Source organism: Xyrauchen texanus, chromosome 39, assembly GCF_025860055.1.
Source record: "Xyrauchen texanus isolate HMW12.3.18 chromosome 39, RBS_HiC_50CHRs, whole genome shotgun sequence".
Classification (NCBI taxonomy): Eukaryota; Metazoa; Chordata; class Actinopteri; order Cypriniformes; family Catostomidae; genus Xyrauchen; species Xyrauchen texanus.
In genome coordinates this window covers 15,671,419-15,686,258 of record NC_068314.1, presented here as the reverse complement: position 1 = coordinate 15,686,258, position 14,840 = coordinate 15,671,419, and the positions used below count along the sequence as shown (strand labels likewise).

Below are 14,840 nucleotides of genomic sequence, written 5' to 3'. Positions count from 1 at the left end.
ATGTAGTTTTCCAAAACAATCAAAATTATTGAGAGGTCAGTTTAATTGACGTGGATGCATGCAAACTCACTTGCTTAGTGAAGTTTAATGGAGATTCGCTTGTGGTAAAGACAAAAAGATTTGTGAACTGGTAATATACACCTGATTTTTAACATATCATTTATACAATATATATATTAAAATATAGAAAATAACAGTAAAATGTAAATTACATGCTGAAGAGAAACAACTTGTAACCGTATTAAATCACACAACGCACATGGCACCAGAATGATCACACAGTGAATTTGGCAAAAGAGACGAAATTTCTGTTGTTTGAATTGGTCTGTGCTTGCAGAAATTTGAATCACTGCCCCACTGGCTGAAGCTGTATGTCAGGGGTCACCAACCTTTTTGATACTGAGAGCTACTTCATGGGTACTGAGTCATACGAAGGGCTACCAGTTTGATACACTCTTCTGAAATAACAAATTTGCTTAGTTTACCTTATACATTATTAATAATGTAAAGACTCTGATCACGTTAATGATTTCTCACAATAATTACCAACAATGACAAGGTGGGAAACAGATATCAATATTCAGCACTTTATTTCTATTTATCTCAGTAATTGTAAAATGTTCAGATGATCACTTACATTACATTTCTTAGGAAAAATGTCCCATTTTCACTAGCCACTGACAAACCTTTTAAACAAATCATGAACTATGTTGCACCATGTTTCAAAAAGTTATCAATTATGTACATTGTAATGTCTGTAATGTAGTGAAAAATCTTAAATATTTTTAAATAAATCTTGTCACATTTTGAACTAATGACCAAATCTGCTGTATTTTTAATAAAATAATAACTGTTACATGTCATGAACACACATTTTAAATTGAACAATTCTTCAATATTTTAATTAAACTTTGCCATGGCACTGACATGTTGCCACTGACATCTGGTATAATTTTCTTTGTTAGTGGGAAGACTGGCATTGCATGCTGTTTACCATTGTATTGTAATCTGGTGTGTAACTTGACACTGCAACTGTGAGTAACTCTTTCAGATGTGCATCAGTGAGGCGTGTTCTGTGTTTGTTCTTGATGAAGTTCATGTCAGAAAATGCTGATTCACATTGATGGGTAGAACCAAACAGGCTGGCAACCTTCATAGCTGCTGTACACACACACACCACTGTACTTCTCTGTGTCAACAAGGCACCAAAAGTTTGGTGCAGCCTGGTAGGCTTTGAGGTGGAGGTCATTTTGCAATGTTATGATTTCAATCTCCACCTGTCCAGCATCCAAGTTGAACGTTGTACTTAGTTGCTCAGCAAAGCTTGTTGTGTCCACATTCATGAAAGTATTGGAAATGAATGATACACATGGCTCAAGCTGATCTAGGTCACAAAACCTATTCTCAAACTCTTGCCCAAGTCTGTTTATGACTTCATAGTACTTGTCTGCAACTTTGTCAAATGTATCAGATGCAGAAGCATTGTCTTTCAGCACTGACTGCACAGAGGGAAAGTGCAGCACCTTTTTTCTCTGTAGATCCACAGAGAAAATGTTCATTTTGGCTTTAAATGCATTTAAAGCACTTATCATATTAACAACAGTCTTGCCTTTACCTTGCAGCTCGCAGTTTAATTGGTTTAGTTTCCCAGTAATGTCCGTCAAAAATGCAATGTCAAGTGTCCACTCTGTGTCCTCTAGCAGTGAGACGTCTTTGCCTTTGGACTGCATGAACTCAAGTTGATTTCACCCAAAAGTGACAAAAAACGAAGTAAAACTCGTCCTCTGCTGAGCCATCTGATTTCTGTGTGTAGTAGCAGGTCACCATATTCAGCTGCCATCTCCTCCAATAGCACTTTGGAAATCCTGTGCTGTTTTGCTTTGGAGAGGATATTGTTTATGATTTTCACAACGGGAGTCATCACGTGCCCAGAGCCGATCACTTTGGCACACAATGCCTGCTGGTGAATGATGCAGTGGTAATGCAGAAATTTTGGGAAGTCTGGGTCACCTTTACAGTGAGCGATGAAACCTGCATGTCGGCCAATCATAGCAGGAGCCCTATATGTGGTCACCGCTACCAGCTTTTCTAATGGTACCTTTTTCTGCACGAAAAACTCCTTCACTGTGTTATAAATGTCAACTCCCTCGTAGTTGTCTTTATGGGCAGTAGTGTCAGGAGTTCTTCTCTTGTGGAGAAATCTTCAAACACCATCCGGATAAAACCCATCAGCTGCGCTGTGCTGTCCACGGACTCGTCGCACTGGATGCTAAACCACCTGCACCTCGCCAGATCCCGGTCCAGCTGATCGACCAAGTTACTGGACAAAGCTGACACTCGTCTAGCCATCGTAGATGCCCCCAGTTGGACGTCGGAGAGAGTGGCGATTACATCGCTTCCATATTTCTCGTCTTTAAGTACAGTGTTAGCAATTATCATCATTGCTTCTTTGACAACTTCTCCGTCTGAAAATGCCTTCTTCTTCTTGATCAGGAAATGCGTAGCTCTAAAAGAGGCTTCGGTTGCTTTTTGTGACTTTTTCGCCGGCCTTGTGAAAAAAAGCTTGTTGCTTACCCAAAGCTGTCTTTAGCTCAAGGGCTTTTTCTGCCCGTAGTGCGCTTCCCGGTGGGTAGTTAGTAGTTTTTGTGATTCGTAGTAAAGTGTCTCTCCACATTGTGCCGCTTTGCCGTTGCCACAGTCGCTCCGCATATAAGACACACGCAGGTTTCTTTCACAGTCGTAAAAAAGAACTCCGACTCCCATTCGTTGTGAAAGTGATACGTTTTCTTTCTTTTTTTGCCATGTTTTTGGGGGTAAGAACCTACGTTCAGCGCCAATCTTCGCTGCGCCCTCTAGCTTAGCCTACTCTCCACGAGCACTGTATTTTCACACGCACAATACTGACCGAACTGGAGTACGTCAGAGTTCACCTAAACTTATCTAAACTTCATGTATAAGAAACATATTTTTAAGATATTTTCATTTTTTAAATCTATATAAATGCAAGTGTGATTAAAAAAAAATGAATAGCAACAGAATAAAATAAAATTTTATACGCAGCTGAGTTGTGCTATTTTTAGAACAGGCCTGCGGGCGACTCATGTGGTCTTTGGGGGCGACCTGGTGCCCGCGGGCACCGTGTTGGTGACCCCTGCTGTATGTGTTGTTAAACATTTGGGCATGTTCACCACAGAGTGATGCCAAAAGCGTATTGTATTTTTTATTTGTATATGATATAATACACTGTAATATTACAACAGTTGTAATCTTAGAGCCAACAGGCCTCTAAAATGCACTCCCCATATGTGATTACTTTCTGGTTTCCACAGGATCAGAACCCATGTCTCCAAGATCTGTAGTTCTAGATGGAACTATAATGATGATTGGAATGATACAAAAATGTCTGATTGTAAATGGTGCTGGTCAGTCATTTCAGCAGCAGTATGGGCTTGATTAGAGGGTGCATTCACTTTTGGGAACTGCATGTCGAGACTATCCTGTTTGATCATGTTGACCATATACAGCACCATTTCAGTGTAAAGGGTCTATAGAGACTTGGGAGTGGGCTCTTTTGACTTGAGCCCTGGCAAGCACTTGGAGCACCCTGGCAACATGGCAGCAAGTTTCCAATGGAAGGCACCATTTCAGACTATATAAACATCTACTTGTTTCATTGTTGTCTTTCTTTCATTAAAAAAAGCATTACCCAGATTAGAGCGGGGTACCTTCTTGTTGTTTTTCTTAATGCAAATATTTTATTGTGATCAATTAAAACAACTTAAACGTAATGTTTTCTTACACGGATCTGTTTTAGGCTTGTGTCTCCAGAACCTCCACCAAAGGGCTTTCTTGTAATGGGCTCAAAGTTCAGATACAGTGGGAGAACCCAGGCCCAGACACGACAGGCCAGTGCTCTCATCGACCGCCCTGCTCCCCACTTTGAGCGTTCCACTAGCAAGAGATACCTCCTTTCTCGCAGTCTAGATGGAGGTTGGAATGTTTTAATTTTATTCTGCTTTGCATTTCGCTGTTTTTCTTTTCTTTTCTTTTTTTCTTTTAAAAATTGACAGTCATCATTTAGCAGGTATACTGTACATAAAGAGTATTTAAAATGTACAGTCTTTCTCTTCAATACAAAAATATTGATGTGGCATCTTGCACAAAATTAATGTCCAATAAAATGCTTTCTAGGTGCAATAGTAAATCTTGGTACAAAGCTGTAATGAAAACTGAAGCCTTTTCGCTATTGTGTATTTAAAAAAGCGACAAGCCCTTTTCTCACCTCAAATATCCCCCCAATGACAAACTTGAACGAAAACTGGTCAGGTCATTTCATGGGGTCATTAAGGATATTTAGAAATGTTTATGGGAAAACAACACAATACTGATTAAGAATGAGATTTGTTAGCTGTATAGTAATGCAAGTTGTTTTGCGATTGATTGTCTCACTAGCAGAAAAGGTTTAGCGATATCCATTACTGTCCATTATAATTTTTTTTAAGTTTCTAGGATTTACTCAATTTACTTTTATGGAAAGGTTTTAGTTCTGGGTCAGTTCTAATGAGAGTCCTGAATGGTCCACTAATGTGTGTACAGCAGAATTCTCTGCGGTCTCAACGCTGGGCGAGATCCATGACGGTCTATCGCAGAAGAGTGAGAGTGAGCAGCCACAGTGTCTGTCTGGAAATGAAGCTGAGCCTGACCTCAGTCTGGATCAGGACCAGGATCAGGACCAGGATCAGGACCAGGACCAGGATCAAGACCAGAGCAGGAGTGAAGAGATGGTCACAACCCCTACCAGGAAAAAAGACTTTAAGGTAATATGGTAGTCCTTCATAAGAAATCACGACATTTAATGTCAACTTTATCTTCCCAAATGTACCTTTTACAGAAGTCCACATTTGATTGCGACTGATTTTCAAATATTTTTCATTTTGAACAATACACATTATCAATTGTTTGATCATTTAAAACCTTACAAATATATTTTGTTGAAATTTTATCTTAAAGTTGTGCTATATTTATGCAATATTTAAATAAAATAAATCCCTCTTTGTTTAATATTTTGTTATATAATGCCAAGTCAAATACGTACAACTAATCATTTTTTGGGGGGCCAACATGGGCTACATTTTCTTTTATCCCATTAGTATTAGCATTTCCCTTTGATTCTTCTTTTTTCTGTCATTGAATCTTCATTTGCAATGAAACTTCAGTGCTATTAAAGAAAAGCCACTGATTATTGCAGACTGCCCTTGAAAACTCTTGCACAGAGCTGCTCATAGCTTTAAGATATTACTGCAGAACACTATTAATCAAACTGACACACACCTCAATGCCTGTCCACACCAATGGCTCTCTGAAATGGCCAAAGTGGAAACATCCGTCTTACTTCAGATTTATTTCAGCATCTAACTGGAATGCAGACTGTCTTCGCAAACTTTTTTCTTTTAACCTGTACAGCTCCTCCGCCCTGCTGTCATATATGTCTCTTACTCACTCTCTAATGCTGTACATTTCTGATTATGTAACTTTTACAAGACACAATTCATAAAACAGCTTTCTGATCTATCTTCTCTCTTTAACACTTCCCTGGATAAAGGAGGACACAGTTGTGGCTGTTGATAATAAACAGGAGGTATTTCAAAGCATCAATGTCTGTGGTTCTTTGTATGCTATACATTTCCTGTTTGATGCAAACAGGTGTTCTACATAAGGTTATTGTGCAGATTTGCATTCTTTAGCTATTTTTGAGAAATGTTTAAGTTGTCATGTTGACTGTCTTTTTGCTTCATACTGTAGTTTGCGCTTTGAAGTGTTTGGTGCTTTGATTCTTCTTTAATCTCCTTAAAATGTGTTGAAGCATTAAAGATTAGGATTAGGATTCCAATCTGACAGGTCGCAGTGCTCTTATGCTTTTTTTATTTTTTAGCAGCGTTTTTCTTATTACAAAAAAAAATGCCTGTTTGCATAAAACAGCAAAAGTAATCAACCCCAGTTCATTCAATAAACCTCCATCCTCCAATCCATTCTTTCAAGATTAGTTGAACTTTATACTTGTACTCATAGTAGTACACACTGCAGTACATTGGATGATATATAGAGATGAACACCTTTGTGTTTACATGGACTTTCGTCATGGATGATTGTTCTGTATGTTATTTACAGATGTGTGTGTTTTAGGGATGTGCATTTTGGTAATTTTGATTGCTCGAGTACACTACTGATATATCTGCAACTTCACTGTTGTCTCTGCAGCTGACGCCATGAGCACCACGTAAAAAAAAAAAAAAGTAGTTAAACTTTAGAAACAAACATTCATTATCTTTAGTTGATTTTACTCTAACAAAAATGGCATGTAATTTTGGTCTACAAAAATATTTTACTTAGTGATAATGTGCAAAATGACAAAAGCATGTAAGAAATTGTCTAGTTTAATATTTAGACAAATGTATAAACTACTTACAATTATTTAAATGTGTCAAATATATTCCTTAGGTTTTTACGTTACATGCAGTGCATATTTAAGGAAACAGAGTATTCACAATGCAGGTTATGCATTCTGACAATAGCTGACGCGTAAGCTTTATGTACGAAATACAAGTCCAAGTTCACCTGTTAATTTCGCTTCATTGTCTGTGCTGATGTAAGTTGTAATATTAGTTTCTGTTCTGTTATTACTGTGGCACAATGCTGCCACAACTTATTATTTTTTTTTCGCTCAGTTATGTTGTAAAAATGGCATCTTCATAATATCTAGATATCCCATAAAAATGACTTATTTTCTCATAATAATGATATATCTTATACAATCGACATCTTTTCTCATAATAACAAGATAATATAAAAAAATGACATCTTTTCTCGTAATAACGAGATAATATCTCATAAAAACATATTCTTTTCTCGTAATAACAAGATTTGTTTCATAAAATCGACATCTTCTGTCTTTTAGCGAGATGGTTTGAGCATTAGAGAATTAACCTAGACTAAGAACCACTTTACGTGTGTCAGCCAACCTGCAATCAAATTGATCTTGTTTTAAGTATTAAATATTTTTACAGGAAAACATACAATAATTATTATCAAGAATATGAGTTTTGCCCTAACATGAAAGGTCTTACAAGAAAAAAGAAATTTTGATCCAACGTGAGTTTTCTTGATAAAAAATATGATTGTGCCTGGTAACATGTGCATGTAAAATGGCTAGAAATAGCATTTTAGCTTAGCGTAAAGCTGACAATTTACACAAGGTTTATTTCTATTTCTTCTGCTCCAAACTTACTTCAAACGTACTTCTCTGTCTGGTCGAATTAATGTAACACATCATAAGAAAGTGTTTCACCGCTGTTCAAATGAACTTTGGATTGCATCATTTATTTGTATACATTTTTCCATCTGAAAGGACTAAATATTAAATGAAACAAATGACAATAAAATGCAAAGTAATCGCTTCAGTAATCAAAATACTTTTTTATTGTAACTGTGTTCTAAATACCAAAGATTTAAATTGTAACTGTAGTGGAATAGAGTTATAGATATTTTGTATTTTAAATACATAATCCTGTTACATGTATTCCGTTACTCCCCAACCCTGCCTATCCTACAACAAATAATAGTAGTTTTTTTTAAGCATTGTTTGAAGATCAAAAGTCTGTAATCAAATAAGAACAGAGAAACAAATAATAGAAAAATAATAACAATAATAAAATAATAAAAAACAAACAAAAGCAAAAAAACAGAAACAAATGAAAAACATCAGAACAAAAAAAAAACTCATTTAGAAAACAATGCTTTTTTAAATGCAGATTTTAAAAATAACAGCAGTATCATATCAGTATTAAGTAAAATTCTCAATGATTCAATGTAATATAACAGCTATTGGTCTTGACTGTTTAATTAGATTTTATTGAATTTTTCAAGATTATTTTCACTTTTGTGCTCTGTATTTGTTTTGTTTGATATTTCTGTAAAGTGACCTTGAGTTCTTGAAAGGTGCTATATAAATAAAACATATTATTATTACATTACATTATTATTTTCTAGGTTAGAGATCAATTTTGCTCTGACAATTTCCCTTAATAAGAAGTCGTATCGTACATTTCCTGATGTGGTATATTTGCCAGTAAAGGAAACCAAACACTTTTCCAGTATTTACCTGGTTGCTTGACATCTTGGCAAAAGTTTCAGCACTTTCGGACCGGACAGCTCCCGTAACGCAGCACTGAGTTTATAGCATTACATGCTAGTTAGGGAAACAGGCATTACTAGTAACTGCCATTATTTCATCGTAAAATATGGAACGACCTTAGTTAAGATGATGGCAAAAGCTTAATTAGCAACGTTATCGGAAACCCAGCCTGCATATGATAAAGGACTTCATGATCGTAAGTGCACTTGTATAACATCGGTTATTCTTTAGATATCGAATATATGCAATCTAGTAACATAAAACTACAGAGACTACAAACAATGTAATATTGTTTTTAGTGGACATTTTATTTGCTACTTAAAAGTGTGCAATTAATACAACTTTTTTCATTTAAAACTGTAAAAATAAAGCTATAGTACATCAATATTTCGACGAATTTGCTTAATCTAAATTAACTTGCAGTGTATTTTTTTTATTTTATTTTTTTAGTTTACTCAGTTTTAAATTAAATGAAATTAAAATGCATTAACCTAAAAGTTATTTTATTGAGTGAGATATTAATAAAAATAATTCATTTAATTAATTGTAATTTAGAATTGTAGCACAACAACAGATTCACAAAAGCCATGTCCTTCATGTTATTACAAGAAAATATATACGATTTTTAAAAATATTTTTTATGACATATTATCTCGTTATTATGAGAAAAGATGTCGTTTTATATGACACAGCACAATATGCCATGGTAACCAATCACAAAATTATTACAAATTTATTAAAAAGTCACACAATTATTTTGTTTACATGATTACTGTTGCATTCACTTCAGAGTACTGGAGTACTACGCACATCCCTAATTGAGATCTTCCCAGATCATTTCCCTTTCTGACCTAGTCTGATCCTGAACTGTTCTTGCTTTTGTGCTGTTTCTGTCTTCTCTTGTGCTTCCTGCACGCCTGTCCTGTCTGTGACTAACCCCAACCACCATCCTGTTCATCACTCCATCTCTGCTGCTTTTCTTCACCTGGAGTAGGAGTTAACACCTCTACACAAGCAGGAGGTATCTGTTTCTCAAGGGTCTCCTGTTGAGCACACTTTTCTGTGATAAATAAAATAAGGACCATCTTATTCCACAGTACAGTACAGCACTAACAAAAAGGACTTTGTAGGACTACGTTATTCTTAGAGAAAATACCATTGTAAATTAATATGGTATTTATTTATTTAAATTATGATATATTTATTTAACTTTATTTAAAAAGCCACGTTACTTAACACCATTCTTATTTACCAAGACAGCCTGGCAAAATTATAGTTATTAATACATGAAAAATAAACTATACATTACATCAGAATAATAAAGTAAATTAAAAATAAATAAACAAGCTGGCTAAGTTAAAATAAAGAACAAAGAACATACAGCTGCCAAAACACAATTTGCATGTTTTTTGTACATAATTGTTATTAAAAAATATTTGTAATTAAATCAATAAAAGCTGACATAAATACAGATATTTATTGCCAATTTCAGCAATTAGGCCAATTTTCTGTAATTTAATCTTATCATTAGGGGAAGCAAATTTCAAGACAAGCATCCAAATAAAGAAAAATGTTCTATTAGGAACATTAAGAAGGATGGAATAGAATGCAAAGAGATTACCATCTGATAAAATCCTTGTAAAATGGAACCATCACAGTACCTTTTGTAAGGGAATAAATAGTCTATTCATATGTAAATAGATAAGTAATAATTGATTCAGCTGCCATTTTCATTAATATACAGTTTTGAGGCATTGGAGACCAGCATGTACTGTATATACAAATGGTAGTCATACAATAAAGCAACCTCATTCAAATCCTTAAAGATGGTTTTCCTAATCCAGTCATGGCTGTTTTTTCTTTGCTGCTGTCTGCAGTTTCTAGATAAGTCAGAAGATGTTCTCCTGAAGCACCAGGCCAGCATCAATGAGCTGAAGCGAGCCCTGAGGGAGCCCAGCAGTAAGCTGATGAACCGGGAGAAGCGTCTGTCAGAGACATCCCCAGGCGGCACTCCAGAGAAGAAGGCAGTGAGTATGGAAATAAAGCAGGAGGGATGTATGACCCTCAGCATTAAGAGAATGGAGGTCAAAGCTGTGATGTGTTTCTGTTTGCCTTGTATGTCGACTAACTAATTATGCAGTAATGGCATATGTGCTGGTACTAGATATGTTTTCTTCTTGTACTGTGTCTTGATCATTTATTTGTATTAATTTAAATACAATTGTATTAAATAATATAAATTGTTAGCAGCCAAATTATAAATAAACTAGTCATATTGGGATAAGTTTATGTTCTTTATGTTCACAGGGCTAAGAGTCTTATAAATATACTGTATATATATATATATATATATATATATATATATATATATATATAAATATATAGCCCAGGGCATGCTCAGAGAATGTTGAAAACCTTGAAAAATTAAACCCTGAAGTTTCTCCTGAACAGCAGAGAAAGTAATTATGTGTCAAGGGTTTAATTGTTTATTGTCAAACTAATTGGTATCTACTGATGCAATTTTTTGTTTTACTGGAAATGTTGTAATTTCAGAATTATAGCATTCCTGCAGCATCCTGAATTCTGAAGTGTTTGACTTTCTGATCCCTGCCATATTGATGCACATTCTCTGTATTTATTATTCAAGATTGTTTTATTTTCTTTCTTTCTTTTTATTCTTGCTGAGTAAAATATATATATTTTTTATTGGACAGACACCTCTTTAATTAGTCCATAAATGTAAGATTATATTTGATGTTCTCCTTTTTTTCTGCTGGTCTTGGACTCTGCCACCTGTCAGGAGGCTGTTGGTGCAGGGGGAAGGGAACCTGTCAACAGCCTCTCGGTGGAGGGCTTCATCCAGAAGACTGTAATGACTTCACCCGAGGTTCCTTTGGCATGTTTTTAGCTTCATCCATGAGTTGTTACTGATTTGACGAGACAATATAGTCCTTGTATCAACAGAACTAACCATTTTTAATTTATATTGTTAAATAGGGCTCTGAGGAATGGGTGTTAATCGAAAAACAAGATGCGTATCAACCGGACTATGAAACAGAGGATAAAGAAAAGAACAAAGCTAGCATGTCTCCACCTCCTCTGGTCATTGATCCCCTTACTAAGAAAAAGTGGGAGACCGAAAAACAAAGAGAATTTACTAAGATGATACACACTGAGCTAATGGGAGAGGACGGTGAAGAAATGCATTTGCAAATGGAATCTTTTGCAGGCCCAAATATTTCTCCAGTGGAGAAGTCAACTGAAGCAAAAGAAAAGAGGACCACAAGTGAATACACTACGTTTGTATCAAGTACTAAGGCTAAATCAGACTTATGTACAGAAGATAATTCAGATAAAGAGCCTTGCCAACCTGCTGAATCCAGACCTGAGTACGAGAAGACTCCAATTCCACATGTTATGGTGGAAGGTGCTCCACGCAAAATCAGAAGGGAGAAAAGACCTCAAAGCTTAAATTTGGGGAGGTCGAGGGACTTTGTGTATGAAACAGAAGCCAAAAGTTCAAACATCACACAAGATAGTGTAGAGTCTGATGAGGACAATAATACTGAAGATACAGAGGAAACTCTGATTTGTCCTCCTGAAGAGTTCAACTCATCACCAGACACATGGTCACCATCCATGGCTGAAAAGCTAAATCAGCCAGCTACTAATATGTCTGTTGGAACACCTCTTGAAAAACAGCAAAGGAAGTTTGACAAAGTACTGGAAAAAGATTTGCAGATACCCAATCAAGGAGCAGTAAGATCTGATGATGCAAGAAAGCTTGCAGAAGATCAAGAGAAGCCAGGTACTGAAGTGAAGATTATGAACACTGAAGACAAACAAGAAAACCAAGATTCAGTTAATGGTCCTGGCAAAGATGAGCTGAATAGAGTCAAGGCTGATGTCAGATTTGAGGTCATGAATGTTACAATGATTGATAACTGTGAGAACAAAGAGGAGCCTGGAGATGTAATCAAGCAAAGAATGGAAGGGTTGGGTCTTGAGAAGAAGATAAACAATACTGAATTAGATAAAGCTGAGGGCATCCAACTAGCCAACGAGCCAAGAAAGTCTAACCAGAGGGAAACAGGACATGTAAGAACAGATATAACAAGAATCGTTCCATTAAAACCTGAGAGAGTGAGAAGCCAGAGTTACAAAGATGACTTAGAAATTAGGCAAGGCTCAGAAATTATGAAAATACATTTTAAAAGATATAGTATAAATGAATCTTTCGAGAGTCACTTCGACCCAAGTAAGTTTGAGAGCAGGGACACTAGCTCTTCCTATGCTAACTTTACCACAAGTCCGGTGAACGCTTACAAAGGTCAGAAGGAATCGTCTACAATGGATCACTTAATCTCTGAAACTGCTGAGCAACAAGTATTAAGGGATTTAGAGGGTTCACCACAAGAAAGAGCTATGCAGGATAATGACACTGCAAAACACACCAGCAGAATGGTCCATGGAGATCTTCTGCTGCCTGATGAGGGAATTTCAGGTGTCCAACCTCACATATCCAGGACCCCAGTCCACCAAAAAAATGCCCCACCAACTCCCCCTATTAAAACAAAGAAAGCAAGAGAATCAGGTCTTTTTCTGCGCAATAGTCGCAACTTTAACAAAGACCCAACACTGGAAGCTGACAAGAAGAACCTTCTGGTAAATCAGCCCTGCATCTCCTGCATTTTCACTCATTGGACAAAAAAGTATCGCATGAGCTTCAGTTTGACTCTCGCATCAATTTTGTTTTATTTTGTAACCTCAACATACTTTTATTACATTTTAAAGCATACTCTTTGCTTACCCATGAAGAGAGGGGTTGGAGGTGGCCACTTGAAGTTTGGACCTTCAGGTTGTCTGTTTGACATGCTCTTATCTTGATTCATCTCACAATCTCTACTGATATCAAAACTATTTATCAATGTCTATTGGATTGACCAAAGACCATATGGAGGTTCCATGCTTTAGCCTTCAGCTTTGATTCCCCCTCTCTTCAGGAATGAGTCTTAAGTTGTCCTTTCATTCCACAAACCTGATAGACAGTTCCCATTGTGGTATTGAAAGGAACCACAAGCTCTTCCATTCGTTCATGGCTTGATTGTTTTCCTGACTGCTGTGTTGTATTTATAACTTTCTTGAACATCATGAAAAACTTGAACGATCTTTTCGGTTAAGGCCTTGTTACTACTGTACTATAGTTCCAAGTTCTAGAATCACCTATCATTTTATAGATTAACTCTAAATATTGCTCTTTGTGGGTGAGGACTTCTGCTGAGATGGCATAGTACTTCGAAAAACCCTTTAACAGCACTTGGTTTAGATTTTCATATTATGTAAACAACACTGCATGAGGAGCACATGACAATGTGTGATTGTTGATCAAAGAGGCAAACTGCTACTCTCAGAGTTGCCATCTGTTGCTCTAACGCTGTATGAAAGTGTATGTGTGTTTAAACAACTTTTTGGCTGTGGAATGAAAGGAATTTTGAAAAACAAAAACCTGTAATCTATCAGTTTGACACAGCAGTTTATAGCATATGAACAGCTATATCAGAGAGAAGGATGCTTGCTGCAAATGAACAATTACCACAATTTAGCTCATTTAAATACCACAGAGTATGCTTTGAAATGGCCAATGAAGCAGTTGAAATCACAATTTTTAAGATAAGTGCCTGTTTCCACTAGTTTAGCATGTATTTTCTTTGCTTGGCAATCAGGCAACATTTTTTTTCTTTATTTGCTTTGGATTTCTGTGAAGCATGTAATCTCCTGGTTTGGCTCTAATATTTTACTAGCTCTGTTACAAAATCTAGTGAGATGCATATGCAGGCAGCATTTTAAGCCATCATATGCACACTCCAAAATATATATTGTAATTTGTAAATGTTTTATATTAATTAAATATACAGTTATAATAGTTGAATTCAATAAGTACTTAAATGTATCAATAAAATAGTTCAGTTTAATAAAAAATACTGCCTGTTTCCAATTTTTGCCATTAATGTAATGCCTCGTCAACATCTGATCGCAATTTGTTACACAATATTCATGTGTACTAAGTATAGGCTTATTAGAGTACACAGTGCAAATTACGGAGGGTTTCTGACCCCCTGGAAGGTACTGGAGACCCCCCAAATGAACCGGAGAACCCCCAGAAAGCTATTTTGCAAATAACCTGATTGGCGTCTTAATAGATCCGCTCCTGCTCATTGTAACTCTGCCTTGGCACTCCCTTCAAGCACTGTAACATTTTTGCTTAAATATAAATGTTGTTTAATTATGTACGTTGTTAGACAAATTATAAATAAACTAGTCATATTTGGAGAAGTTTATTTTCACAGGGTTAAGTTCACAGTCTTATTTTTTTATGTTGTGTGTTTATTTGTGTTTGTTGATGGACAAAAGCAGAGAGTGTAATAGTTTTAGAGGCTTAGAGTCGAGTCTCATGTCCAGTTGAAATGAGGTGCTCTTTTTGTATGACAAGTTGCTGCCTATGGATCATTTTAAATCAGTCACTTGTGAGGTTCTATCACAGTTAGGATGCTACCTTGAATTGCAGCTGCCTATGATGGCATAGCAGCACACTAGGTTTTTGAACAGAGTGTTCACACACAGTTTGAGTTCCACGAAAGGGAACGTCTTG

The 14,840-nt window shown here is 36.1% G+C and overlaps 1 protein-coding gene across 6 annotated transcripts in view; it reads left to right on the top strand.

Moving 5' to 3' along the window:
- Positions 1–14,840, top strand: part of LOC127632407 (protein 4.1-like) — a 148,265-nt gene that overhangs the window by 113,319 nt on the left and 20,106 nt on the right. For 3 of the 6 annotated variants that reach the window (XM_052110981.1, XM_052110980.1, XM_052110978.1), the window contains exons 11-13: positions 3,815–3,990; positions 4,597–4,817; positions 10,069–10,218. In XM_052110981.1, coding sequence (XP_051966941.1) covers positions 3,815–3,990; positions 4,597–4,817; positions 10,069–10,218 — 547 coding nt within the window. Of the gene's footprint in view, positions 1–3,814; positions 3,991–4,596; positions 4,818–10,068; positions 10,219–11,281; positions 12,857–14,840 lie in introns of those variants that run through there. The other 3 variants (XM_052110977.1, XM_052110976.1, XM_052110979.1) reach the window with 2 other exon arrangements.